Here is a 26,510-nt window from a genome sequence, read left to right as displayed (position 1 = left end):
GCCCTCCTGTCCCCTCCACAAGCTAGGATCCCGGATCCAGCACGCCTACTCCCTGCCTGGCACTTGAGCTGACTCTTCCCCTTCCTAGCTTGCAATCTACACACTAGTTTAAAGATGAAGACCACATGCCACACCACCCTCCCAGTTCTGGGAGGTCAGGGAATTCTCTGTAGGGCTTTACTTGATGGAGAAGAGCCACATCATCCATAGAAATGTTCACAAATTCTGCAAGAGCTTCTCAGAGGACTTGGCAGTTTCAGCAACTCTCCGAGTACCTCTGGTTCAGCCAAGGACACGTGGCTGATCACTTGTTCTACCATCTAGCTTCATGTGGAATTACAGGGACATCTGAACTCGTCTGCTTTTTGTTAATTCACACCCAACTTTGCACTGGCAGGAGGGTTGCTGGAAGCTATGACGGCCCCCTGCCCCTAAAGCCCTCCAGCCTCAGGAGAGAGAAGCCTAAAGCTACCTCAAGCACCTGAGGACTCCGGCTCCTGGCTTAGGACCCCCATCCTCCTGGTCTAAAGACAGTAACACAAGTCTGGCCCACACCCGCCCCCAGGGGCCTGGCGGGTGCCCAGTTCCTCCTCACCACCTGCTAGACTCTACGAAGAAGGCATCACCTGCCTGATCACACAGCCTATGCGAGTATCCGAGGTGAGGCAGCTGAGTGGAGGCTGGACACCGCCAGTGCCCAGTTTGGGGCCTGGAGACTCAGGTCCAGGGTCAGGCAAAGCATGAGTCAAGTGCATTTTGATCCCTGGCCTCCCTGACTGTGCACCATTCAATTCATGAGAGAGTTGCTCCTCCCACCACAGCCCAGCAGGACACATGCTTACCACGTGGGCCAGGCACGTGGTGATGTGGGGGAGGTGGGCGGGGGCAGCTGCTGTAGGCTCATCCCCAGCTCTGGGAAAACAATGCCTAAACCAGGACCTGTCCAAGTCAGGAAAGCACTGGGCAGCATTTCCATGGTCCCGGGATTCCCCCAGAAGGAATTACAGTAACAAACTATGACCCTCCCAACTCAAGCATCAAAAAGCCCCTGCAAGTGGGGGTGGTGGGCCCCGGGGGAATACAGCATCTCACCCCACCCACATCTACAGGTCTCGGCTCCTGAGACAACATCAGGAGCTTAGGCTGTACCCCAGAGCCTGAGCACGGAGGCCTGGCCTGTAGCCTGAAAGACGAAACCGGGAGGGCCCTGAGCAGGCCAGCCGTGGGCCGCCTTTGTGGTCGGCCATGCCGTGGGCTCCAGGATGGGCTTCCTGGGCTGAGTGGCAGTGAGCTACAGGCTTGCCAGAGGTGAGAACGGGCTGAGCAGCAGTGCTCTCCGGGAGGTAAAACCACATGTGCCGCTTCACCTTGGCTTTGACGCTCTATTTGCGGAACTGTTCACAGCTAACGAACACTTGCAGTAACAATCTGGGTGCGTGTGCCATGCACGACATTGTTATTCCCAGAAAGCACACAGAATGGGCTGACCCCCAGACCTTCAGCACAAAACCAAGTTCATGGGAGTAGTAGGGGCTACCCGTGCTTGTCGGCTTCTGCGGCCTGCTCTTCCTCCGACATGGGACTGCTCCTGCGGTGGTCCGGAGTTGTACCGCCCACCCGCCAGTCCTGAGCATCTTCCACTTTTCTCCACCTGCAGGAAAACCTGGGGTGGGTTGTGCCTTCAGCCACAGATGCCAGGTGCCCAGATGAACAGCAGGAAGCTGCCAGAGTTAAGGCAGATGCTCCAGGGGTGGGAATAACCAAGCAGGAGACAGCAGGCATGGAAACACACATCTCCTCCTCAGTGTGGACCAGCGCCATCCCAGCCTGGAGGGTGCTGGCCCCAGGAACGTGCAGTCTGGGAGAAGCCAACTAGATGCCTGAATGTTCCCCCAAAGCTGTCCATGGAGGGGCCATGCACACAGCCACAGCACCTGGGAGGCCAGGGGACACAGAAGGGCAGGACATGCCAGCCACTATGACACCCACTTCATTCTTCTCCCCCTGGTTTCCCAATCGCGTGGCCTCCCTCTCTCTTCTCCCCTTTTCTGGTGCTCCCCACCCCAATCCAGACTCCGGAGGCAAAAGGCTGCCACAGGACCTTTCTCCCCACCCCACCATCTCTTAGGAGCAACACAATCCCCTCTATCTCCATGACCCAAAGGGGCTTGTCTCTCATTACCAAGGCCATGCCTCCTCTCTGCAGGTGGCAGAGCCCTCCCTCTAACTTGCCCTCTGCTACCCAGCCTCTGTCAGGTTTCCCAACCCCACCCCAACGATGGGGCAGCTCCTCCCTGCTCCCACATCAAGCACCGTCCCCCTGCACACCAACCCCTCAACAACATGAGCATTGCTCAGAAAAGACCCCCTCTCCCCAACCACCCCCCACATAAGCACCAGAGATCACACTTCCCAGACCACCCATCCATCCAGCTGGTCTCACAGAAATCAGTCGCCTAGTGGCCCTGCACTAGGTGGTTCCCAGACTAACCTTCAAAGCCTTCTCCTTGGAAGCCTTGGTACTGCCGGCACAGTTCTGGGGGAACACCTGCTGATGCCGGGAAGGCGTCCAAACCCCTACTCCCTGCCTAACTAACCTAGTTTCTCAAGCCTGCGAGTACTCCTCCTCCTACCTACTGAGTCTGGAGCCCTGACACAGACCTGACCCCACCACACTCCCAGCTGAAGGCCAATGACCAGGGACCTACCTGAGATTCCTACCCAGAGCCCCTCCTGGGCTTGACCCCTTAGGCTGTTCCCCCTCCCCTGCCGCCCACCCAAACCACCACCCCGGTCTGCACTTCCCTGACCTCAGCCGCCTGGCTGCTGACTCCGAACCCTGACTGCACAGGGTGAGAACGCAGTGCCGAGAGGAGGGCAATGATGAGCCAGGCCCAGCTACGGAGTGCCTGGCACATCCCTGTCTAGAAACTGCATGGTTCTGGGGCACAGGTGGTGTTCTCATTTCTTCTTCCAGTTGAAGATGATGCCTTTGAAAGAGAAAAGAAGGTACGGAAGTGAACCGCTGTGACAAAGCAGGTCACTGCCTCATAAGAGGCCCACCCCAGAGCAGAGGCTGTGGTTGTGGGGGAGGAGCCCCTAGCCTGGGAGCCCCGGAGACCCTGAGAGGCCAGGAGACCAGGAACGACCTGAGGAGAAGGAAGAGAAAGGAAAGGTGGCATGGCGTCACTGGCAGGATGGAGATGTAGGAGCACAGGGCGCAGGCCTGTGAGAGACGACAAGGAGCCACGCCACGACTGGGGAAGGTCAGAGCAGGGCCTCGTGTGCAGGCTTCCCACAGCCAGGAGGGATGGCCCAGGCCCAGGCTGGCAAAATGAGGGGCCCACTGAGGACAGCTCTGTTCCTGACTCGGGGGGTAGGGAGTGAAAGCTCCAAGTTTCAGAGAAAAGATGAGGGAGCTTTCTGGGAACTACAGATGGGTGATCTTCCCAGAGACAACAGAGTCAAAACCATCGACCTGGTGTCCCGTGCAGAGCAGGCCTGGATTCCCATGGGGACAGACCGGAGACTCATGAGGGACACTGGGCAAGTGAGGGCATGTGCCAGGACCAGGGCTCACACGGCACACACACAGGCACTCAGGTATCCTAGCCCTTCTGCACACAAGCTCCATCTGCGCTCTGGGGACGTCCTGGGACACGTCTGCCCGCTGGTACTTCTCCTCCAGAACCGGGACCAGAGCTGATGGGTGTCATCACTGTCAGTGCTGGGAAGCCTTACAGGGGCAGCAGGAACAATGAGCCAGTGGGAGCGGGGTGCAGGGAGCAGCTAGAGACCCCAGCAAGGTTGGCCCATTATACATGGGTGGTGTGAACAGGATTTCACACGGCTAGAAACATCCGAAGACCTTCCACCAGGTTGGCTGAGCAGACACCCTGGGGCAGAGAAGTGGGCGCTGGCCCAGCACTGCTGTGGTCAGTCCTGTGACAGGGAGGTTCCACCCCCGGTCCCGGAGACAGTGCGCTGGCACAACTGGGCACGGCAACCTCGGGCCGCAGGAGACCTAGCTTGGCATCACTGTGATGACACCCCTGGGCACAGCATGCCAGCTGGGTGGGGTGCTGCCAGTCCCCAGTGAAAGGCGGCCACAGGGGCGGCTCACTGCTCTGGCTCTCCTCACACTCACTTCCTGTGTGTCCTCCCCCGTCACACACTGCTGGGCACACAGTGCTCACTCAGGCCTGGATCTGCCCCCGCCCCCCCAATGCCTTCTGAGAAGGCATGTGAAGGAGGGACAGACCTGGCTGAGTGGGACAGGTGGAGCACCCAGGGTAAAGGAGGGTTGGAGTGAGGGACACAGACCCCCCAACCCAGGCCCAGAGCAGCACAGGGCACTGGCCTCACAGACACCAAGTCTTCCCTCAAGGGGCAGAAGTACCAGCCGGAGCCAGGACCCTTGAGGCACTCAGGGAATAATGGACAAAATCCCGTGCCCCGCATCCCTCACCCCAACACTATTTGCTGACACCCCACAAAGGCAGCTTTACACACCAGTCCAGGGTGTGCCACTGGCTGGAACGAGCCCACTCCCATACCTGCCAGCCCATCACCTTGACCCCTGGCCACCTTCTCTCCCCATTCCTGAGAGCCCAGTGCCACTCAGCCAGCCTGCAGGGTGGGTTAAGACCCTGTTGGGACCTAGTGTACCGCCTGTCTGCCCTCCACTCTGCTCCTTGCTCTGGCCAGGATGTCATCACTCCTTCTCCTTGCTGGACCCCAAAGAGCCCTAACCCAACCACCCTCGACTAAAGCCTGGGCAGCCAGGGTAGCAACCTTCTGAAAGGTGAGAGAACAGTAACCACAGACCCCAAAAGTTACCCACCCCAGACTCTGAGGGCCCACCTCCCTCACCCAGCCCCAAGGGTTAGCCTGTACCTAGCCTGCAGCCTTGGGGGTTGAACCCCATTCATCCACTTTCTTCCCCTCCAAATCACTGAAGTACAGAAGCAGGACCGACGCTAGCCAAGGGACAACACAGCCAACCTCGTTAAGGGGTATGTGGAGAGTGACCCAGAGCGCTCAGTGATAAAAGGCGCCATAGCCAACACTCCTCCAGCCCCTACAAGCAATCATCCCCAGCTCCATTCCACGCTGGAAACCATGGGATTTGGTTGAAGGAAATATTCTACAGCTTTTAGGGGAAACAAACAAACAAACAAACAAAACCCTCTAAGCTCAAGGACCAGGGCTCATTCCCCACATTCTTAGGACAAATCCTTGTGACCACCATGTTTGGCCCTGGGGAAGGGTGTGGAATGACATCCCAGACCTCGAAGTGTTCTCCCTTATCACTGGGGCCAACAGACCCCTCAGGCCAGCCTCCTGAGAAGGGGATGACCCCTCACCCCACCATGGACCCAGCCCATGACAGTGGGACAAGAGCAGACCACCCCACAAGGCAAAGGTCATCAGCTCGGATACTGAGGAACCATGTCTGGTGAGTATCTGGGCTGCTGCTGGGTCCTGGCCTTGGTCCCAACACCCTCAACCCCCACCCTGGAACCCCAGCCAACCGGAGGCATGGAAAATGAGCCACCACCCATTTCGAGTGGAACAGCCTGAAAATTCAGGCGAAGGGAGTGATGATGACACTTAGGAGACCACTCTGCTGACACCCCCAGCCCTGCCGCCAAGTGAGGGGTGAGACCAAGTACCATCCGGCCTCGAGGTATAGGCTGCTGTCAGGACAGATCTGAGGGTGCCCCCATCTGCATGAACAGGGTTGGGAGAGTAAGTCCCACCTCTGGAGCTGGAGGAAAGGGCTCCGGACTGCACAGGCACCAGGCGCTAACCTGAGATAGTTGGGGAAGTATTGGGGTATTTGTCCAAAGGGCTGGGGGAGTGTCTCAGTTTGCTCAATCTGTCACCAAATATCACCAACAGGATATCTTAGAAAAAGAACAGAAATGTATTTCTCACAGTTCTAGGATAGGAAGTCTAAGATCAAGGCTCCAGCATGGCTAGGCTCTGGGGCGGGCCCTCTCCCTTGGTTCCTAGCTGATGCCTTCTCACTGTGTTCTCACAAGGAAGAAGGGGCAATGGACAAGGGCAATGATCACATTCATGAGGGCTAAGGACCTAATCACCTCCCCAAAGCCCAACTGCCAAGTATCAACACACAGGACATTAGAATTTAACCTGAGAATCGCAGGGGACACAAACATTAGAGCAATAGCAGTGAGCATCCCCCAAGGTCAGTGTCATCCCCAAGACCCAGCCATTTGTGCCACAAGTAGTTACTGAGTAGGCATGGGCCTGTTGCTCTGCTTGGTGTGACCTGTTGCACTGGGAGGAGGGAGACACACTATAACAAAAAACGCACCCAGAGGAAAAGGAGGTGCAGTGGGGGGAGGGGCAGCGGTAAGATATCTCCCCAACGAAGAGACATTAAAGCAGGACAATCACATGGAGCGCCCCACAGCTGGGTAGGAACCCCAGAAAGGCGACTCTGCCCTCCAGAAAAACTGAGAAGGCAGACTCCTAAGGCCCTTCCCAAGCTGGTTCAGGAACAGGAGACACCAACTCTGTGCCTGGGAGCTCAAGGTGCCATTGGGATTTCTACCTGGCCTTTGCAAGGCTGTCTTCCAAGGAGTCAAGGCAGTCCAGCATCAGAACATCCAAAACCCAGTGGGCATGCTGAGCACCCAGGGCTGGCCCTCTTGATAATGGACAGTGTAAGCAGAAAAGTTTCCCAGGTCATTTTCTTGTGGCTGGAAATGGTCCCCTAACATATGAAACCCCGTCTGCACTCCTGTGGCCCAGGATGTGGCTGGAACAGGTGGGCACATGGCCCTGCGAGGGCCCATGAATGCTCAGGCCACCCACCAGCTGACATGTCTCCCCACTGTGGGCCCAGAGAAGGCTGGACGCCTCTCCAGCCTTCTGGTCTTCTCCACGCTGGGAGCAGCCTGCAGGAATCCCTACTGGAGGCTGCGCCTGCCCACCTTTCTGCACAGACAGCCCTGGCTTTTGCCCCTGCGCCCCATGAGAAGGACAGCGGGCACACTTGTCTCTGCACTTCGAAGAACACCCAAATGTGGCCATCACAGACCTGGGACTGTTCCACCCCGGGGAGATGTCAAGTGGACACCTGTAGCAACTACACCCGAGACACCTTAACCGGCATCCTGTGCAGGGCTGGGGGCGTGCCCAGCTCAGGGGGCTCACCACAGCCCCAGCGCTCAGCACGCAAGGGACACAGCCCACCCCACAAGCAGGGCAGAGCAACAGCCCAGGCCCCCGGTGGCCGCCTGTGGGAGACCGGGGAGCTCCTGCCTCTACCCAAATACCTGGAAATACCTTCCAGAACAGCAAGGTGCCAGGAGAGGGGAAGGAAGGCCACACTGGTGCCCAGGTGTCATCTCAGAAGTGATGCCCTCAGTCCTTATATTCATTCAAAGTATTTACCTCAGACCACACAGGAAGCATCTCGATGCCAAACACACTCAGACGGAGATGAAAAGCAAGCAGGAAAGGAGTATGAAACTGTGGTCCGAAAGCTGAAAACCCAGCCTCAATAACACTTTTATGCTTCCCTTTAGGAAACAATTCTCATATCTGCAAACTGTCCCCCCTCCCCCCCCAAAAAAGAAAGAAAAGAAAGGGGGGAAAAATCCACAGATGGCCCAAAGCTCACGAAAGCAATCACTCCTGCAAACAAGTAGAATGCACGCTAAAAGCAGAGAAGCCCAGGAAAGTTACAAAAATAGCAAATATAAGTCCCAAGTGGGATTCCCAGCCGCCTGACAGCGAGCCCTGTGCCCGCCCCTTGAGGAGTCGCTCTGAATGTGGGGTGAAGCAGGCCCACGGCAAACACAGTCTCTGCTGCTCCCGGGCCACAGGGCTGAGCGGCCGGTCACCAAACTCTTCCATCCCAGCACCGGGGCCTTCCCGAGGGGTGGGCAACCTCCTCCAAAGATGGCACGGACTCGGAAAGTCCCTCCAGGGGGGTGGAGTCGCCTGGCAGGGCTGGCACCGCACCTGTCACCACGAGACTGACCCTTCAAAGGGGAGGAGCTGCCAGCCAGGTGCCCATCTCTGCTGGAGCCCACCGGAGCTGCTCTAGTGACCAGCGATGGGGTCACCTCCAGGTCCCAGGCCAGCTGCTTCTGAGCCTTAAAAACCGTCAGGCCTGGTGCAGCTGGCTGGAGCCTGGGAGGGCTCTGTCACCTGGTAACAGATGAGGCTCACCTGAGATCCTGGCTGCTACTCCCCAGGCTGAGCACAGCTCCCCCAGCAGCAGGTCTCCATAGCAACAAGATGCTCCGGAACCTCCCAGCTACACTGGCTTTCCCTGGCGGGGCTCCCGCTTCATCCTCCCACGGCCCGAAATGCCGAAATGGGCATTTTCTGGCCGGGGGCACGGAGGCTGGGACATAGCTGGGGCCCTCCACAGGGGGCCAGGGGGTGGGGGTATGAGCTGGCACCAGCTTCAGAAAAGGAGTGCTAAATCGTCTGTTGTTGTTTTTGTCCAAAAGAGAAGGCAGCAACAATGGTCACTCGGGGGCAGTGGGTGAAGTTCTGTTCCAGCAGGTTAAACACAGACACACCCACACCCACCCAGACAAGTGCAAATGCCACCCGCACACAACACCTTCACAGGGCACTGGCCACGCCACTCACACACCTCCCACCAGGCCCCTGGAGCAAAGCACCCTCGCCTCCCGCTCCAGGTCAGCGCACCCCGACCTGCTTTCCATAGAAGAACACAGCCCGCGGCTCAGTCTGTCCTCACTCCAAAGCCCCTCCACCCCAGTCCTCAACAACACGCCATTTTGTCTCTCTGTTCAAATGACAAAGTGTATCAGGCATAAAGGACTTTCTCCCATAAAAACAGAGAGCCTCCAGGAGAGCTGCCTGGAACACAGCAACTTCAGCACAGTGGGGAGGAGAACGTGGCACTGGGCTGGGGCTCCAGGTCCAAAGCCCAGGCTGTTAGGCAGGGCTTACAAAGTGCACAGAGACACTGGGTTTTTGAAAAAAACTCCCAAATGGATTAGGACTTTGGACTTCCAACACTTTTCACACAGTTTAATACCTTTAATTTGTGTCTTTTCACCAACATTATTTTAAAAAGGTACATTCTTCACCAAAAAAAAAAAAAAAAATCAAATTCTGCACATAGCATGGAAAAGGGTCCCTTAGAAAAAGGGAGAAAGGATGACAAGAAGTCTTCTCAGTGCCCAGCCAGGTAAGGAGGCTGCCCAGCACTTGACAGAAAAATCTGGAGAAGCTGAAAGGCACAGGGCAAGAACTGGTAACACCAGAGACTCACCACAAAATAAATGCAACCAACAGAGACATTTCCTTCAGTTTTGGGGCTGGGGGAACTGTCCCCCCATGGTGATTGCAACAGCCCCTGCTGCAGGGAAAGGCTCTGGACACAGGTACACACAGGGCGCTGGCAGTGAAGAGAAGGGAGCGGCCCCAGGGCAGCCGTGCCTAACCCAGCAAGAATTCAGCTTGTCTGTGTAGACAGAAGGGCACCAAGGGGCCCTAGGTTCCCACAATGAAGAGGGGACCCTGGATCCCTGGCTGGGTGTTAACTCTAAGGCTGCTTAAAGGATGCTTCGCTCCCCAGGGCGCTGCCTGGCCCAGAAGCCCTCTGGCAGGTCCTCCCTGGGACAGCCAGCAGGGTGGCTGGAGGCATGACCTGGCCCATCCAGCCCAAGCTTCCTACATGGCAGTTACTGTTTAACAGCAAGCACCAGGGCATCACCTCGTCCTGGGGTGTAAAACTAGTTCACATGGCAGCCTCCCAGGAGAATTCCGTCCCAGGTGGCGAGAGCACTGCTGGGGCTCAGAAAGACTTCAGGGTCTGTCGGACGGCTTCCAGAAGCTCCAGTTATGGGCATCCAAACACCCCGAGGTAAGAGGCATCTCCCCCAAATTTTCCATGGAACTTACTCAACCTCAAAGCCAATACAATCCTGGTGTGGTGTTTACGTAAGTGCTCCTGGTGCCTGGACCCCTGCCAGTGCTCCCCGCCTGCGGCCCAGCCAGCTGTCTGCAGTGGGGGCCCTCTGTGCCACCCCCGCCCTGCCTCGCCACAGTTTAAAAGAAAAAGTCAATGAATCACTGGAAGAAACATTCCCCCTATAAACGGAATATAAATGTTTATTAAGAAATTATAGGAACCGGGTCAGGCATTTTGGTATCTTAGTCACTCCAGCTAATTAAAGAAAAAAAAAAAATCAAAACAGAACCACATCCCAGAAACTTGAGACAATGAGAACTCTCGCCACAAGCACTTTGAGCCCCAGCTCTGCCAGTTGCCGAGGTGACCCAGTGTTTACCTCCCAGTTTGCAGGAGGAGGCTGTCTGCCCAGGAACAGCCCACCAGGCTAACACACTGGGAAGGGCCAGAGCTACAGCACCAAGGAGAGGTGTCTTCAACAGCTCTCAAGGCCCCAGGACCCTACTCCCCAGCACACCTCCAGTCTTAGTCCTGTGGGCTGGAAACCCCTGAAGGCAGATTAAAAATGTGCTTATATCCTAGGGTGCAAGGAAGGTGAGGAGAAAAGAGGGAGGAGGAGAAGGGGGAGGGGAAAAGAGAAGAGGTGGAAGGGGAAAGAAGGGAGAGATGGAGGAGGGGGAGAGGAGGAAGGGAAGGGAAGGGAGAGAAGGAAGGTGTCAGGAAAGAGGGAGGAGGGAGAGGAGGAGAAAGGGGTAAGAGAAGCAAGAGAAGCGGAAAGAGGGAGAGGAAGATGAGGGAAAGGGAAGGAGAGGAGACAAGAGGAGAGGAAGGGGACAGAAGGGGGGAGGAGGGAGAGGAAGACTGGGAAAGGGAGGGGGTTGGACTCAGGTGAAGCAGGCAGGAGGAAGGGAAGGGAAGGGAGAGAAGGGAAGGGACAGGAGAAGGGGGAGAAGGGAGAGGAAGACTAGGGAAAGGGAAGGAGGAGGAGGAAGGGGGAGGAAGAGAGCATAAGAAATGAGGGCACATGGGGCTGCACACTTAGCTGGGTAGCTAAAGAGCTTCCATTCCCCTGGCCTCAGCCAGGCCCCCATACCAGGCTACCTGCCCCAGGGGAAAAGGTCAAGGGCAGAACGGCTTGAGAAGGAGGACTTCATCAGGGACCAGGAATGCACACCCTCCAGCTGGGCTCAAGGATTCCCACTCTACCCTGAAGGCCAGACCTGCCCAGCACACACTGCTCCTTCCTTCTGTGCTCTTGCAAGGCACCAGCCTGGATGTGAAACAGCCCCACTGGGGGTCATGGAGAAAAAGCCATCCCCGCTGCAGCCTGTGCCACCTGGCCAGATGCCCTGTGATTGGCTTACTTGCAAAGGAACAATCCCCTGAGCTTTGGCAGGCGGCTGACAGTGCACACACATGCACACGCGCATACATGAATATGTCTTCCGGGGCCATGTGTGATGCTGAATGTGGGACAGGAGGGCCTGGGTATGGGAAGGAGTTTAAATGCTCAGCTCAGATTCAAGGAGCTGAGTGAGATCAGGGAAAGGGAAAGGAAAGTGGAAGTTTTAGAAGACCAAAGTTAGTACACTTTAGAATGAGGCAAATGAGCAAAATGCTAATATGAAACACCCACCAATCATTAGGGAAGGACAGGTTCAAATCAGAACCTCAAAGAAGCCGAGGCTGAATTTCCTGCAAGACCCAGAGGGCGGACAGTAACTCAGGACAACCACCTTTGTGCTCACCAAGGATGCCCATGATGGCAGGTGCTTGTCACGGGACCATGAACCCCCCCCCACCACAAAGAGGGCATGGCACAAAATGCCGAGACTACATTTCATCACAATAAAAGACAAGTGTCCTGCAAAGCCCCTCAGACCCTCCTGATAGCCCCTGATGCATAAAGCCAAGCAGCAAAGTAATTTTAGAAAGCAGAAGTGCCATGCAAGCAGCCATAAAGGGATATTCTGGAAAAGATGAGGAAGCCTTGGGAAACCGCCCTTAACCCACAGGGCTGCAAGGAGCCAGTGTCCCTTGTGGACCCTCACACACTGCTGGGAGGGGCTGCCTCTCCCACCACAGGGTCCAAAGATCCAGATGGAAATCCAGGGTGTGAGGCTGCCAGAGGAGGCAAACAAGATCTCTGGGAGGAATCGGAGGGGACCTGTGCATGGCATCTCCAGGGCCTGAGTCCCCACCCACCCTGCCAAGGCCATTCGGCACACCTGCTAGGAGACCACTGGGGCTGGGGCCCAGGGCGGGGGACACCAATGACCAGCGGACAAACCAGACGCGGCCGGTCGGGGGAATGAGGACAACAGGCAGCGAGTCAGGGAAGCCGACTGCAGAGTGTTAACTAAGACAACAACGGAGAGACTGCTAAGGAGCTAGACTGCCCAACACTTGTGACAATGGCAACTAGGCGATTCGCTCACATTTATTATTTCTCTTTCAATGAAAACATGTTGAAGTTTGTAACTGGGAAGATGTCTGAGGTACACCCATGGTGCCAACAACCAGTGTCCAGACCCTTCCCCTGATCCCAGACATGGATTTGAACAACCCACCCAGCGAATGGCCCCGGCAAAGCATCGCTGGGTGCCAAGGACACACGTAGGTTCCTGGGCCCCCGCTCCTCTCCCCACAAAGGGGAGAGCTCTAAGTCTCTTCTGTTTCCTCTCTTTCCCAACACGTCCTTGCAAAAACCTCTACTCTTCGTCTGCCATTAACTAACTTCAACCCCTAGCCTCAAACCAAGTTCCCTTCACCCTCTGTGTGTGAACATGTTTGCCATTCAAGAGAGTTAAAGGCAAGTGAAAAAGCTCAGAGGAGTTCACTGGGGTGGAAATTCCTGTCTATATGATAGAACCTATATATACTCCAGGAGAATGAGCTCAGGTCTACTTAATGCAAGAGTGTCAGGAGGCCCCAACTTGGGCCCTTGACCATGGGCCAAGCTGCCTGGCCATCACCTTGCTTATGTCCCTCCATGTCTCTGTGGTGGGCCTGGGTGAGGGGCAAGAAGCCTCCTGAGCTCCTCTGAGCCCACTTCATCTATTCTCCATTCCCAAGCTTCCTTCCAGTTGGCTGGTGTTTGCAGGACACAGGTATGTGCCAGAACTCCACCTTCAGAAGCTCCTGGGACAGGAGTCCAATGTGGGCGCCGAGCCACGTGCTCTCTGGTAAGTGATTTTATTTGGGCCCCCATTCCTTGCAAAGCTCTTCCATGATGTACCCTGGGCTCTAGCTCCAAGGAGACCAGCTTGTGCCCTGTACTCAGGGACCATGGGTCACCCACCCATGCAGGGAAGGCCACGCCCCTACTGCAGCAGCACAAGGGCATTTAATCTGAGGCATCAAGCCTCAGTGCTCTTCCAAGCAGGTCACCTTGGGACAGACTGGCCAATCACCACAGAGTGTGGCCAAGTTCCTGGTTAGCAAGTGTGTTTGTGTGATGAACTTCAAAAAAAGAGAACAATAAACAGATCCCCCCCCCCCAAAAAAAACCCAGCCAACCAAACAACAACAACAAAAAAATCATCTGTACCCTCTGTTCTGTTTGTCCAGAAGGATGTTAGTTAAAACTATGGACTGGTCAAGGCTACTTGCTCCCACCATGCACACAACAAGCAACAGCAAACAGGTACGACGCCCAGGCCCTGGGCTGGGAGGGAACGAGAGCTGGGGGTACGGCACATCAGTGCTGGGGCACTGAAAGTGGCAAGAGGGTCGGTAAGGCAGACAATCCGTCTCTTTACCACCGCCTACTTTCAGCTGAGAGAACTCCATGCCTCCAAGAAGCCTTGGTTGACCCACAGATGCTGGAAGATGGGGTTTAGAGTGACCCTAAGATCAAAGTGAATAAACAAACCAGAATTACAGGATCACACGTCCCATATAAACATGTTCTAGGTTTGAACGCAACAACAAACAGGATAGTGTGTGTGTGTGCGCACGTGTGTGTGCTTGTGTGTATAGCCAAATGGCAGAGCTTTTCTTACATCAAGTGCCTAGTGTCAAGTCACTGCCAACAAAGTAAAAAGTTAGCATTTGGGTCTCCATTACACTGACCTAGAGCAGGGGCCAAGGCCTTCTGAGCTCACGGTCTTACCGGGCCATGGTAGCCAAATGCCCAACACCCTCCCATCCCAGTCCCGCCATGGCAGCTCCTTCAAAACTGCCAAACTGGAGAGAATACTCCAAAGTCTAATTCCATTTTGATGGGAAGCTGACTTCTCAAGAAATAATCCCACTTGGGACTATGAAAGGGAAGTAAGACAGACTAAGGTGTGTGGACTTAGATCAGTATTTGTTTTTTCTGGAAAGCGAGCAGAGACCCACCAGGATCTTGAGGGTATCACTGGCTGCAGGCCCCACCCAGGCCTGGAGGATGGGTCACCTGTGGCCACAAAGCCAGAGTGCTGGTGGGCTAAATGAAAAACAAACAAACAAAACAAAACAAAACAAAGGCTATAATACCATCTGGAAACATTTTCTTTTTTTTTTTTTTTAAGATTTTATTTATTTATTTGACAGATCACAAGTAGGCAGAGAGAGGGGGAAGCAGGCTCTTTGCTATCGTGACCTGAGCCAAAGGCAGAGGCTTTAACCCACTGAGCCACCCAGGTGCCCCTGGAAACATTTTCATTCAAAGTAAAATTAGGACGTGTTGTTTGTCTGGGAAGGGAGAGTACCTAAGACTTGGCTGAGCTATCCTTTGACTTTAAAAGGGCTCCCAACAGTGGGACCCAGAAACCCCAGTGCTTGTCCAGTCAAGGAAGTTGGAAGAAGCAGCACAAACCTACCAGGTGCACCAGATTGAAGGGGGTTGAATAAAGGTGACCAGGCACCCAGCTATACACACAAGCCCAGCAGCATCCTAATCCTCCCAAAACCCAGTGTCAAAGTGTCACCCTAAGAGTTACCTATTATCAAGAGAAGAATGTCCCTTTATAGAGAAGAAACCCAGCAGACACTGCCTTAACCACGGTCGTGATCCAGCAACCAGGCGACCTGACATCACGCGCTCCCATGCTGGTACGTGGAAGTGCCCAACACTACCTTGTCTCCTTTTTGACGAAAGTCTGTTTAAGCTGCATGTAATCGGGGGGAGCAACCAAACAAACCCAGACTGCGGGATATTCTACAAGACGACTGGCCTGCAGCCCTAAAATGCCAAAGCAACAAAAGGCTGCAAGATAGGGGACTCCTTCAGACAGCAGGAAACTGAAGAGGCTGACCAAACGCCATGTGTGATTAACTGGATCCTGGATCCTGCATCCTATAAGGGACATTTTGGGAATCATTAGGGAAACTGAATATGGACTGTATGTTACATAACACATACTATTTAAAGATAGAGAAGAGACAGGGAAGGGACAAAATATAGTACTTAGAGGGAAAAAAAGGAGGAAAGGGGAAAAATGATAAAGAAAAGGTGACAAAATATCTAACCAATGAGTCTAGGAGAATGTCTGAGTGTTCACTGTATTTCAGAGTAAGAATTTGGGGGGTGGTGGGAGCAGCATGCTGGCGACACGCAGGCTTCTAATCCCCTTAGGCACTGCCCACCTGTCATGCCCCAGAACGCAGGTCCAGACAGGAGTTGCAGTTGGGTGTGGCGGGGGGGTATCTGAACTCAGCAGTGCCCATGCACAAACCTCAGCTCCCCCCTCATTTGCTGTGCGACCCTGAGCAGATCTCTTAACCCATCAGAGCCCTGGCATCTGTATTGGAAGACTAGTCACAACAGCGGTGCCTTTTTCAAAGGGTCCTTGGGAAGGTGAAACCGCTTACTGGAGACAAATGCAAACAGAACCATGCCTGCCCCAAGCATGCAGTCCACAAGCATTAGATACAACTCTGAGAGCTGAGTGCCACCTTCTAGAAGTCTTCATTTCAAAAAGTAGCTTAACTGCTTCCCTAACGCACAGACCAGACACACTTTAACAGTGCCCTGATACCTCAAGATCACTATTACTAAATAACAGGACAGAATGCAGGCCTCGGGGACTGCTGGGGAGGGTGACGCCCCTGCACTCACAGCCCACCTGTGTTACAGCCCTGTTTGGTTTTGATGGGCTTCCCAAGTTATATACTTAAGGACGCAAGCATATACAGATGAACACATACTAACAACTTGTTGGTTTCTTTCCTTCCTCACTTGTAGCAGCTATCAACACATCTCCCTCTTCCCCTTTCGATTTGCTACGTCTAGGAACCCAACGACCAACTGGATTCAGAGCGAGGTCAGAGCCAACGGGCCCTCACCGTGTCTGGGCTGCTGCGAGCTGGGTTCAGTAAGCGGGCTTCAGAGCACCTCCTCTGAAGGGGCAGGGCCCCACCTCTGTTGGGTTCCAGATCTGACACCCCACACGCAGGACCTCTGCTCACTCAAGTGTGGTGCTATCGGCTGGTTCACACGGGAGGGGCTCCAGCCCTCTTTTAGCCAGAGAAGGAAGAGTTTCAAATGGCATCACACCAGCCTCGCGCCCAGTGCCAACAGGCCAGGAGGCACAGGGGTGGGGGATGGGGCACACACACCTGACCCAGGCGGGGCCTCAGGGTAAGCCAAGTAAAGATGGTGGGAGGGCATGAGGCGTGAGAGAGTAATGGTGGTTTTGTTCGTGTTGTTCTAAAATGTTCTCGATATGATGATCTCACACGTGCAAAAGGAGAACTGGAAGAAGTTTAAAAAAAAAAAAAAGGGTAGCAACACAGCAGGAACCTCAGTACTGGGGAGACCGAGACCTCCATCTATTTCCTTTAAAAACATAATGTGCTATTTCCTTTAAAAACATAATGTGTCTTTTAAGTCAACAGAGAAACTCCCTAGTGCTTTGAAATGCCGTCTACACTACGGTCAGTAACACTGCCAAGGCTTGATCTTACAGAAATGCCAGCTCCCCTGCATCAACACCCACACCAGAGTCCACTGCTACAGGGACAAAACAGCAAAACACAGGAAAGGCAACGCAGTATCCTTCCAGCAGGTGAGGGGTTCACAGGTTGTGGACCGTGTAGCCATGTGGAGTACCGCGCAGGCAGGAAAAAGAACGAAGGTGCCTTGTTAAACAAGCACACAACAGAATCCTGTGGTAGAATGTATTTGCTAGGATCCTGCATGTGTACTTTTCAAATGTCTGTGTGTGCATGCATAACATAAATCCGTTACAAGGGTCTGGAAAGGGACACACCAACACGTGGAGAGGGCGGTTAACCAGAAGAGGGGAAGGCTGGCACGTTCTGTCTACACGCTTCTGTGTTGTTTGAAGAATTTCACAACTAGGCCCCCTGGCAAGCTAGGACCATGTGGGAGCAGGGATGAGAACCGCCAGCCTGCCTGTATCCTGAACAAAGTGCTGGCTCTGTGCCAGCCTGGCTTTGCCCGGGGTGAAGGAGATCCCAGTGGCTCACACTCTACCCGGCAGGCTGCTGGTCCAAGACAGCTGCGCAGGAGGGCACCTGCGAGGGGCCCAGGAAAACAATGTGGCTGGAAACCAGGATCTACGGCCAGACTTTGTGTTGGGGGAGGGAGCCTAAATACCCTGCCCCAATAATCTCATTCATGATCAAATCCCTTGTTTGGAGGCTCAAGATAAACTTCAAACTAACCCCACCCAAATTATTACAGGAAATGGCTGAGAGAAGGCAATCTTACTCTACTTCCACCCCTACACCAAAGAGGGCCAGGTAACCAGGGATGTGTCTCTCCCGAGGTCGGCAGGAGGGAGGAGCTGCGTACAACACAGTGCCCCCCTTTCCAGCCAGGCCCCCAGAGCTGCTAAAATGGACCCAGCCCAGGCAGCTCACAATCGGATGTTTTAGCTCCTTGTGCTGCAGGGAAAACAGGGCACAGAGGCATTCTGAAAACAATTCTTTGTGGGAACAAATAGGTAGGAATGTATTCAAGGCATCTCTGCCAAGAAAGGCTGAGTGACCATTCTGCTGGGGCCTGCCAAGCCCCACCACTCCAGACAACAAGCAGGAATCTCCAGGTGAAGGGCCTGGCTGGCTCAGAGGGAAGATCTGCCCTCTGAGGGCCCCAGGCCTTCCCTTTTGCAAGTCCTGAATGTTCACATCAAAGCCCTTCAGCCTCCAAAAAAAATATGTTCCTGGTCTTGCTATTCCCCAAGGCAAGACTTAGCAAATTCCCAGATCTGGACTGGGAAGTTCTGACTAGCCAAGTAAGTGGCTTTAAAAAAAAAAAAAAAAAAAAAAAAAGTGGGTTGAGTTGCAAAAAGGTTAGTGTCTTTGTTTCATCACATTTTGCTATAATATCAACAATTACCTTAATGTAACAGGGTAATCAGTCTCCAGGAGACTGGCATACAACTAACCAGGACAGGGAGCTCTTTTGCATTCAGTGGGACAGGCAGTGTGGGGGGAGACCACAGCAGAGTCAGGGAAGGCTGGGTCTCCCTAGAGTCAAGGCTCAGCCTTGTACTCCCCGAAGGGTTCTCAAACTCACAGCCTCATTTCCCACACCTTCCAAGTGGTCAGGGGAGACATCACCAAGCTGCAGGGAGGTCTGGGGACCTGTCCTTGCCCACAGGGCTAGACAGAGCAAGCTGGGAACTGCCTTCTTGGTCAAAGTGGTTTTGATATTCACCCCTGCCATAAAATCACTATGGGTGGGTGGGATGGTGGTGGTGGTGGTTCCTAGTGGAGTAGAAGGCCTGGCATGACCTGAACCACTGCCAGCAGGGATCCCCCAGAAAGCTGCTGGGAACCCACAAACCAAACCACAGCAACCTCAGAACCAATGTCTGCTGCTCAGGTCTTCCCAGGGTAGCCTGGCCTCTCAGTCACCACTGTGGCCTGTGAGCTACCCTCTTCCCCTCTATGAACACCAGCTAATTATGTTCTGCACACCTGGGCACAGGCTGGAAATGGGCTCCCTAGAGGTGCCCTCCCCCAGAGGCTGAACCAGACACCCTCTAGAGGCAGGCTCTGGGGCACCTGGGGCACCACTTAAACTGTGTGTTCGGTGGGAGGTCAGCATCTGGGACCTGGAAATCTACATTTCAAGGCCCCCAAAGGAACCCTGTACACTCCTGACTCAGAGGTCTACATCTGCTGTGGAGATAGGGCACACTTGGAAGGCAAGACTGGCTCCCTGCTCTTAGACTCAGCACACTGCAGCCAGTGTGGGCTCCATCCTCTCTTGCCTGTTTGGGGTTTCAAATCACCCCAGAGAGACTAGGTTCCACCCACTGGGGGAGACCCGGGTTTCCATCGCCTCTGTCTAATCCTCTCGCCAAGGGACCCGCTCAGGGACACTGGAGCCTGAATCAGGGAGGGAACCAGCCCACAAGCTATCCTCCAGCTCGCCCCGATCCAAGCCAGCTCCGCCCACGACAGCGAGTTCCGCCCCTCAGCCAGCCCCTCCGCAATTCTCGAACCCCGCTAGTCGGCTGAAAGGCCACAGTGAAGCAGTCTGCGAAAATATCCAATCTTTAAATTACCAGCCCACTACGCACCTCGCACCCCAAATTGGTCCTCGAGCCAAGGCCCACGCATTGCCCCTGCCCCGGTAATCTGGGTGCTCCAGGACCCCAACCAAGCTTGGTCCCTCCCCTACGGCCACACCCACCCTTGCAATAACGTTCCTAAATTGAACCAACATCCATCCCTACACTAATCCCACCCCCATCTTGGTCCACATACACTTAATTCTGACTCAGAATGCGTAGAAATGGCCCCGCCTTCACCCTCGACCCCACCACCAGCCACGTGACTTCGGGCGCTCACAGCAAGGGACCAAAACCGCGGGGGCAGCCGCCGAGGTAAAGGTTTGTCTGAAATCCGCGGGTCTTGACACCTGAAGACTTTGGGACAGCTCAGTTCCAAATTTACCAGGAGAAAACGGTCTTTCAGCTCCAGGGTCTTGCGGACTGCCGTTTTTACGCCAGTCTTTTAACCAGTTTCTGTACTGTTTTATAAATGTGAAGTCTAAATCGTTGGTAACAAGGCAACTTTATTTATACGGGTTTTTAACCTGGTCCAAATGTGGAAGAATTAAGTGTAACAGAAGAGTTGGCATGAGCCCAGGAAAAATACACAATTATTTAAACCAAACTGGGAGAGAAAGGTTGCATCCCACATTTGTGTTTAAAAAAACGAAAAACCACCAACGACGAGGTTCCGGGCCCATGCGAAAGCGAGGGCTGCCCGGGGGTCGGGGGTCAGGCGATGGTCCTATGAGACCGACCGCCCCCCGTGCAGGTGCCGTCTGGCAGGTGAGAGCAGCGCAGAGGAGAGCGCGGCGCGGAGGAACCGGCTGTGGACTGGGCGCTCCTTTCTGGAGAAAGCGCCCCCAGGCCTAAGAGCCCTCTCGGGTCGGGCGCGCCCCCGCTGGCCGGATGGGCGGGGCTCCCACAAAGAGCCTCCGGCGGAGAACCCGGACCGCCCCCCGCCTCGGCCGCTGCTGCTCTGGTTTCGACAAATTAAACCTTAGAACGCTGGAAAAATTACAGGAAGAGGAGAGCGAAGAATGTGCCGAGTGGCTGGAGGGAGCCCTGTCCCCGCGTGAACTTCGCCCGCCGCTCGCCCGGGCCGGGCCGGGCCGGGCGGCCCCTCCCCTCCCGAAAGCGCGCTAGGCTGGTGGGGGAGGGGCCGGCAGGGGAGGGGCCGGGGCGAGGGCACCCCTCCCCCGCGGCCCCGGGGCGGCCCCGCCGCCCAGCTCCCGGAGCAGCACGCGAGGTCCCCACCCAGCTCGCCCACACCTGCCCGCGCCACCCCCCCGCCCCCCTGCGGGGTCTACGCCCGCAGCCCCGATGACGACATCCGCCCCCGCGGCCCCGCCCGAGAGTGCCCGGGGAGGGGGCGTGCCCGGCGGGGGCGCGGTCGCCGAGCGGGCGCCGGCTCCCAGCTCCCGGACCCGCCTCGCTCGGCGCGCGGGGCCGACCACTGGACGGTGTGGCGGGGAAGGGGCGAGGCCCTCACCGTTCCCGGCCCGACCGCCCCTCCCGCCCCGCCGGCAGCCCCGGGGGCGTGGCCCGGTGGCTGGCGCTGTCCCCGTCCGCGCGCTCGGGGCGCCCGGGCGGCCCTACTGACCTGTGTGAGTTCTCAGGTGCGCCTTGAGGTGCGAGGATTTCCCGTAAACTTTCTCGCAGCCCGCGTAGTGGCACTTGTGCTTTCTCTGCGGGGACTCGAGGTCGGCGCGACTTCGGCCCCGCCGGCCCCTTTGTCTGAGGCCGGGTTCGCCGCTCCCCGCGGGCCCTGGCTCCCGCTCCGGCTCCAGCCCCGCCTCGAGCTCGGCCTCGGGCTCGCTCCACGCGGGGCTGAGGGGCGCGGCCGCAGCACCTTCGCCGCCGGGGGAGACCGGCTCGGGGGCGGGTGGCGGCGCAGGCGGCAGGCGGCAGGGGGTCCTCGCCTTCCGGGCCGCGGCGCCCTCTCTGCGCTCCGCCGGGGCGGGCGCCGGCGCTTGCTGGTTGAGGTCCGCCAAGATCCGCGCCACCACGAAGAGCGAGGCACTGTCCTTGCCGTCGCGGCGCTCCTCGACGCGGGGCAGCGTGGCGGCGACAGCGGCGGCCGCGCCCTCGGGTCCGGACTCCGGACCCTCCCGCGGCCCGTGCACGACCGCGCGGCTCGACATGGACACGAGGCACTCGGCGGCGAAGTGGTCCACATAGGCGGCGGCTGCCATGCTGCGGGCTCCGGCCGGCGGGCCGGCGGCACTGCTGGTCGCTGCGAGTCGTCAGCGGCGCATCCGCACCCACGGCCTCCCGAGAGCGGGCGGGGGGCGGGGGCGCGGCGCGCCCTCTCCGCGGGCTGGGCTGGGCGCGCAGCCGCCTCTGCCGTCACCCGCGCGGCTCCGCGTCCGCGAGGCGCCCGCCCGGCCGGGCACCAAAGAGTGAACGCATGGGGGGTGCGGACCAGTGGGGTCCCCGCGCGGCGTCAGGGGCGGCCTGTCCTAAGGATGCCGAGCAGCGACGTTAGGGACTACCTCGCCAAGTCGCGGCCGCAGCCTCGCCGCGCATTGTGGCAGGCGGGACAGCCGCCGTGCGCGCCGCGGCTCGGTGTGGGCGGCCCGGCCCCGGGGGTGGGCGGGGCCGGGGCCACATCTGGACCCGACGTCAGCCCCCAGCCACATCCTGGCGGCGCAGGTTACAGGCGGCGGCGGCCGCGGGGAACTGCGCGCGCGGAGGGGGCGGGGATCCCAGAGCGCGCATCATCAGGATAGAGCGGTCGCGCGCCCGCGCCTGGGGAAGGGGCGTGGCCTAGGACAGGGGCTGACGCCGTTGGTTCGTCTGTAGGCGGTCGGACCAATCCAGGCGGCCAGAGGGGCCGACCCGGCCTGGGGGCCTGCGCTCGCCAATGGGCGTACCCTCTTGGCCCGCGGGAGGAGGAGCTGAAATTTGAGCCGAGAGCCGGGCACGCTGACGCAGGACGTCCGAGGGCGGCGGGCCGGGGCGTGGCTGCGCGGGGACCGCTCCACACCCCACCCCACCCCACCCCACCCGACCCCACCCCCCTAGCAGCGGGGAGCCCGCGGGGCATATTCTTGTCAGGGCTTCTGTACGGTGACAGCCTCGAACCCTGGAGTGGAAGCGAGCGCTTGGGAGGGCGCCCCTTTGTCCCTCCAACCCCGCCTGTGAGGGGCGCCGGGGATGGGCGCGCCTCCGTGGGGCTCGCCTCCGCTTCTCTCTTTCCTTCCAGAGCGGCGTTTGCACGGCGGGGAGGCGTGTCCGCTCTGGCTGGGCGTGAGGCTGCCGGCTTGGCCTGGGGGCGGAACAACTCCCCGGGCACCCCGCCGCCACAGGGTTCCTAGGTGGCCGCGCCTCGAGGCGCAGGCCGCTCGCCCCCTCCACGCTCTCTCCCTCTGCTCAGCTCCGGACCTCGGTGCGGCCCAGCTGGGAGCGAGGTCACGGGTGGGGCGAGGCCGCTCCCGCAGGAAGGACCGGCTCCTTCCCCGACCGAGCAGCCGGGGACCCCGAGGGGATCGCGCTGCGGGTGAGCCTATGTCGGCCGGAGTCGGACTGGCCCCCGGCTGGTGGTTAACCTGCCAGCGTGGGTGACGTGCCCACCGTGTCCTGTGCTTGCAGGAGTGAACTACGTGCTGGTGCAACCGGCGCCGCTGTTCAGGGAACGCGGGGCCCCTTCCTCCTCCCCGCCCAGGCCTGCTGCCAATAACTTTTCCAGGCTGCCCCTCTCCCACCGCGGTGGGGAAGGCTTCAAACGCCACCAGCTGCGAGGACCCCGCCCACCGCGCCCCACCCACCCACCCACTGTCTGGGCCCCCGAAGGAAATACTCCGCGGCGCCCAGCCCGCGTACTCCTTGTCCCGGCCCTGCCAACTTGCCCCTGACTCTCACCGGCGCCCCCACCCTCATCCCCTCAGCCCCACCATCCTTCTGCAGGCCTAGGCCATCTCTGGAGAGGCCCGTATGTTACTTCCTACTGCTTCCGAATCAAGCGCCGCAAGACCCTTTCCGGACCCTATCCGGCAGCCGGTGAACCGGAAGGCGGAGGCCTGGGGCAGCCCCCTGGGTGGTTTGCCTTCATGGACGGTTTGCACGTGTCTGCCGGCCGCAAGGGGACCCTGCTGGGTGACTCGGTGACGGCAGCCCAGGCACTCAAACTCTGTGGACCTGAGAAGAGGGCTGGGTGGGGCGAGGTCATCCTGTGCACAACATTAAGAGCGGCCATTTCTCACCAAAATAATTTGAGGCCTGGGTAGGAAAAAAACGTCTTTCCAGGTAACGAAGAAGGAACTGAGACAAGACGTTCTCTGTTACATGCTAGGAGGAACCGTAAACTGGCATGGATGATTGAGTACCCTGGGTGTCTGTAACCGAAACCCTAAATAAACTCCCCTCTCACTGATCAAGTTGGTGCCCTGTGGGAAGACTGCTGGCCTGCTTCCCTGCGGTGGGCTCTGTAAGGGCCATCTGGGTCAGGGCCCTCTAAGAGGGTCTCCTGGCAGGAAGGAATCATTCTGTCAGGCAGATTGTGTTGATGACATTTAAGAGATTTGTGTTCTGACCAAATAATGATTCAGAATGTTCTTGTAGTCCCACCACATGCCACAGTCAGTCACTTACCAGCACCCATCCCCTCTCTATTCCCCTCCAGCTGGGGTGGGGGGTTCTGCCCCAGGCTTTGAGATTCCACATCTCTTGGCTTTCTCCATGACCCCTGCTGGGATACCACCCCCCCACCCCCACAGCCCGTCCCACCCCACCCCCACAGCCCGTGCGCACACACACACACACACACTGGCCATCCTCCTACAGGTATGCACTATTCTAGGCATTGGGCCACACAGCCATGGACAAGACACCCACCCTGGGTGAGGGGAGGTCAGCCTGGGTCAAGGGTCCTCTGCGTTGCCACACACCCCACCTCCATCCATAGCCCAAAGCAGTCCCTAGGCCTCTCCATGAGTGCTAAATGCTGTCTCCCTAGGAGTTTCAGGGGTGCCCTGTGGCATTCCAGATGCAAAACTCAGCCCCTTGTCTGGTTTCTCACCCATCTGGTGATCACTGAAGGCCTCAGACCCTGCAGCCTTTACCATGTAGAAGTATGTTCCAGTATCCAGAGATTCATTTCTCTTCCCCAGAGCTCTGAGTCCATGTTTTTCTTGCTAACCAGAATTCTGGCAGAGGTAGCTCATTGTATATACAAGGGTGGCTGGGGGTCAAGTGTCAGGTGGAAGGCACAGAATATAAAAAAGCAGGAAGATCAGATGAGAACAAGTAGATGGAGATGTGTCTGGGGAGTAAAGAGGTTCAAGATTGGGGTTTCTGGTAAAGGTGGTGGACTGACTCTTCATTTCCAGAGCCTCCTGAAACAACAGTAAGTTTATTTGTTGTAAGACAGAGATTGCCAAGGATGGGGAGAGCAAGGGAAGAAGTAACAACACCACAATTTTTGAAGCTACGATACTTAGCAGACCGGAGAAAATGAAATCCTGAAATGAGAGCCAGGAACATACCTTGGAATATCCAGAAAGGTCACGGATGGGTGGCACTAGGTACCTCTGGATATGAATGTGAATGAGAGGCTAACCTAAGAATAAACTGGAAAGCTTGGCTAAGATGTACAGAGTTGCCCAGATCCTCTCCCTAACTCTGTGCAGCCTTCTCCATCCTGACAGAAAACTGATGGTTATTATCTAAAGAAGGTATAAGGGAGCATCTTGGGTTGGGAGACTCCAGGCACAGTTGACAACAGAGGAGCCATAATAGGAAGGGAGGGGGGGCGGGTTAAATGAGCAGATAGACACCGGATGGAGAGACCAACCCTGCTCCCTTTTTGGCATTTAAGATGGCAGGAGCCAGGAGACAAAGGGTCTTTCCTGTGGCATCAGACCAGGCCAAGGGAAACACCTAAACTTTTTGGCATCTGTGGTTGCCCAACTATGCCAGATCACCCAAAGGAAAGGCCACTGTTCATGAGCCCCACATATGTGGATAGGGCTTCTAATCAGTCTTTGACACACAGCCAAAGTTGACCTGGCATCTCAGGAAAGCCTTGTGTCATGAAATCTAGAGCCCCAATGGATTTTTTTTAAGAGCAAGTTGGAATATACAGAGACTATACAGAGAGAAGTCCACGTCAACATAACTACTAATGTCATTGAAGAAATTAAGATATTGCAACCAATGAAAGTGGGACACATGTAAAGAAACATTCAGAGAACTAACAAAGCTCTTGGAAACTTAAAATAAGATAGCAGAAAGGAAAAACCTTCAAGAGGGGAAATGGAGGATAAAGTTGAGGAATCCCTAGGAAAGTAGAATAAGGGGTGCCTGGGTGGCCCAGTCAGTTGAGCATCTGACTCTTGATATCCTCTCAGGTCATGATCTAAGGATCCTGGGATTGGGCCCTGCATCAGGCTCTGTGCTCAGCATGGAGTCCGCTTGTCCCTCTCCCTCTGCTCCTCCCTCGCTTGTGTTCTTTCTCTCTCTCTCTCCCTAAAATAAATAAAATCTTTAAAAAAAAAAAAAGTAGAACAAAAAAGAATGCCAAAGATGGGAAATAGAGAAAAAAATTAGAGGACTATCCAGAAAGCCCATTGATCAAAACACAGGGACCCTGAATGAATGATTAGAGAAAACACAAGGAGTGGGCGGAGCCATCAATGAATTAATCCAAGAAAAGTCTCCACTAGTGAAGAATGTGTGTTGAAAGGGCCCACAGGGAGCCCAGCACACTGGGAAGAAAATAGCCCTACCCAAAAGCAGATTGCTGTTAAAGTTCAGAATAATGGGGACAAGGAGTGTCCTGACAATAGAAGCAGGTCACATCGAGATTGTCAGGAGTCAGAATGTCTGTGAGCTCCTCCACAGCAACCAAGTAGAAGTTAGAAGACAAGGAACAAAGCCTCAGGCAACGTAAAGTAAAATTATTTTCCCATCTTCACCCAAAGTACAAACCAAATATTTTTATATGCACGAGGTCCCACAAAATTTACCTTGCGTGCATTGTTTCTCATGGTACCAGAAGCTACCAGAGATAACACTTCCAAGATGAAGAGCTCCAACAATGAAGAGGGAGGCACATGATCTGGGAAGCACCCCACATGGGAGGGAGGGGAGAGGCCCAGAGGGCAACCAGACGA

General features: G+C 56.2%; 1 protein-coding gene across 1 annotated transcript in view; it reads right to left on the bottom strand.

The window, feature by feature from the left end:
• KLF13 (Kruppel like factor 13) overlaps positions 1–22,047 on the bottom strand; it is a 50,142-nt gene extending 28,095 nt beyond the window's left edge. Inside the window, exon 1 of the mRNA XM_046008376.1 lies at positions 20,999–22,047. Coding sequence (XP_045864332.1) covers positions 20,999–21,590 — 592 coding nt within the window. The 5' untranslated portion in view covers positions 21,591–22,047. The remainder of the gene's footprint in view (positions 1–20,998) is intronic.
• Between the last annotated feature and the right edge of the window lie 4,463 nt (positions 22,048–26,510).

This window comes from Meles meles, chromosome 6, assembly GCF_922984935.1.
Source record: "Meles meles chromosome 6, mMelMel3.1 paternal haplotype, whole genome shotgun sequence".
NCBI lineage: Eukaryota > Metazoa > Chordata > Mammalia > Carnivora > Mustelidae > Meles > Meles meles.
This window is presented reverse-complemented; position numbering and strand designations above follow the sequence as displayed.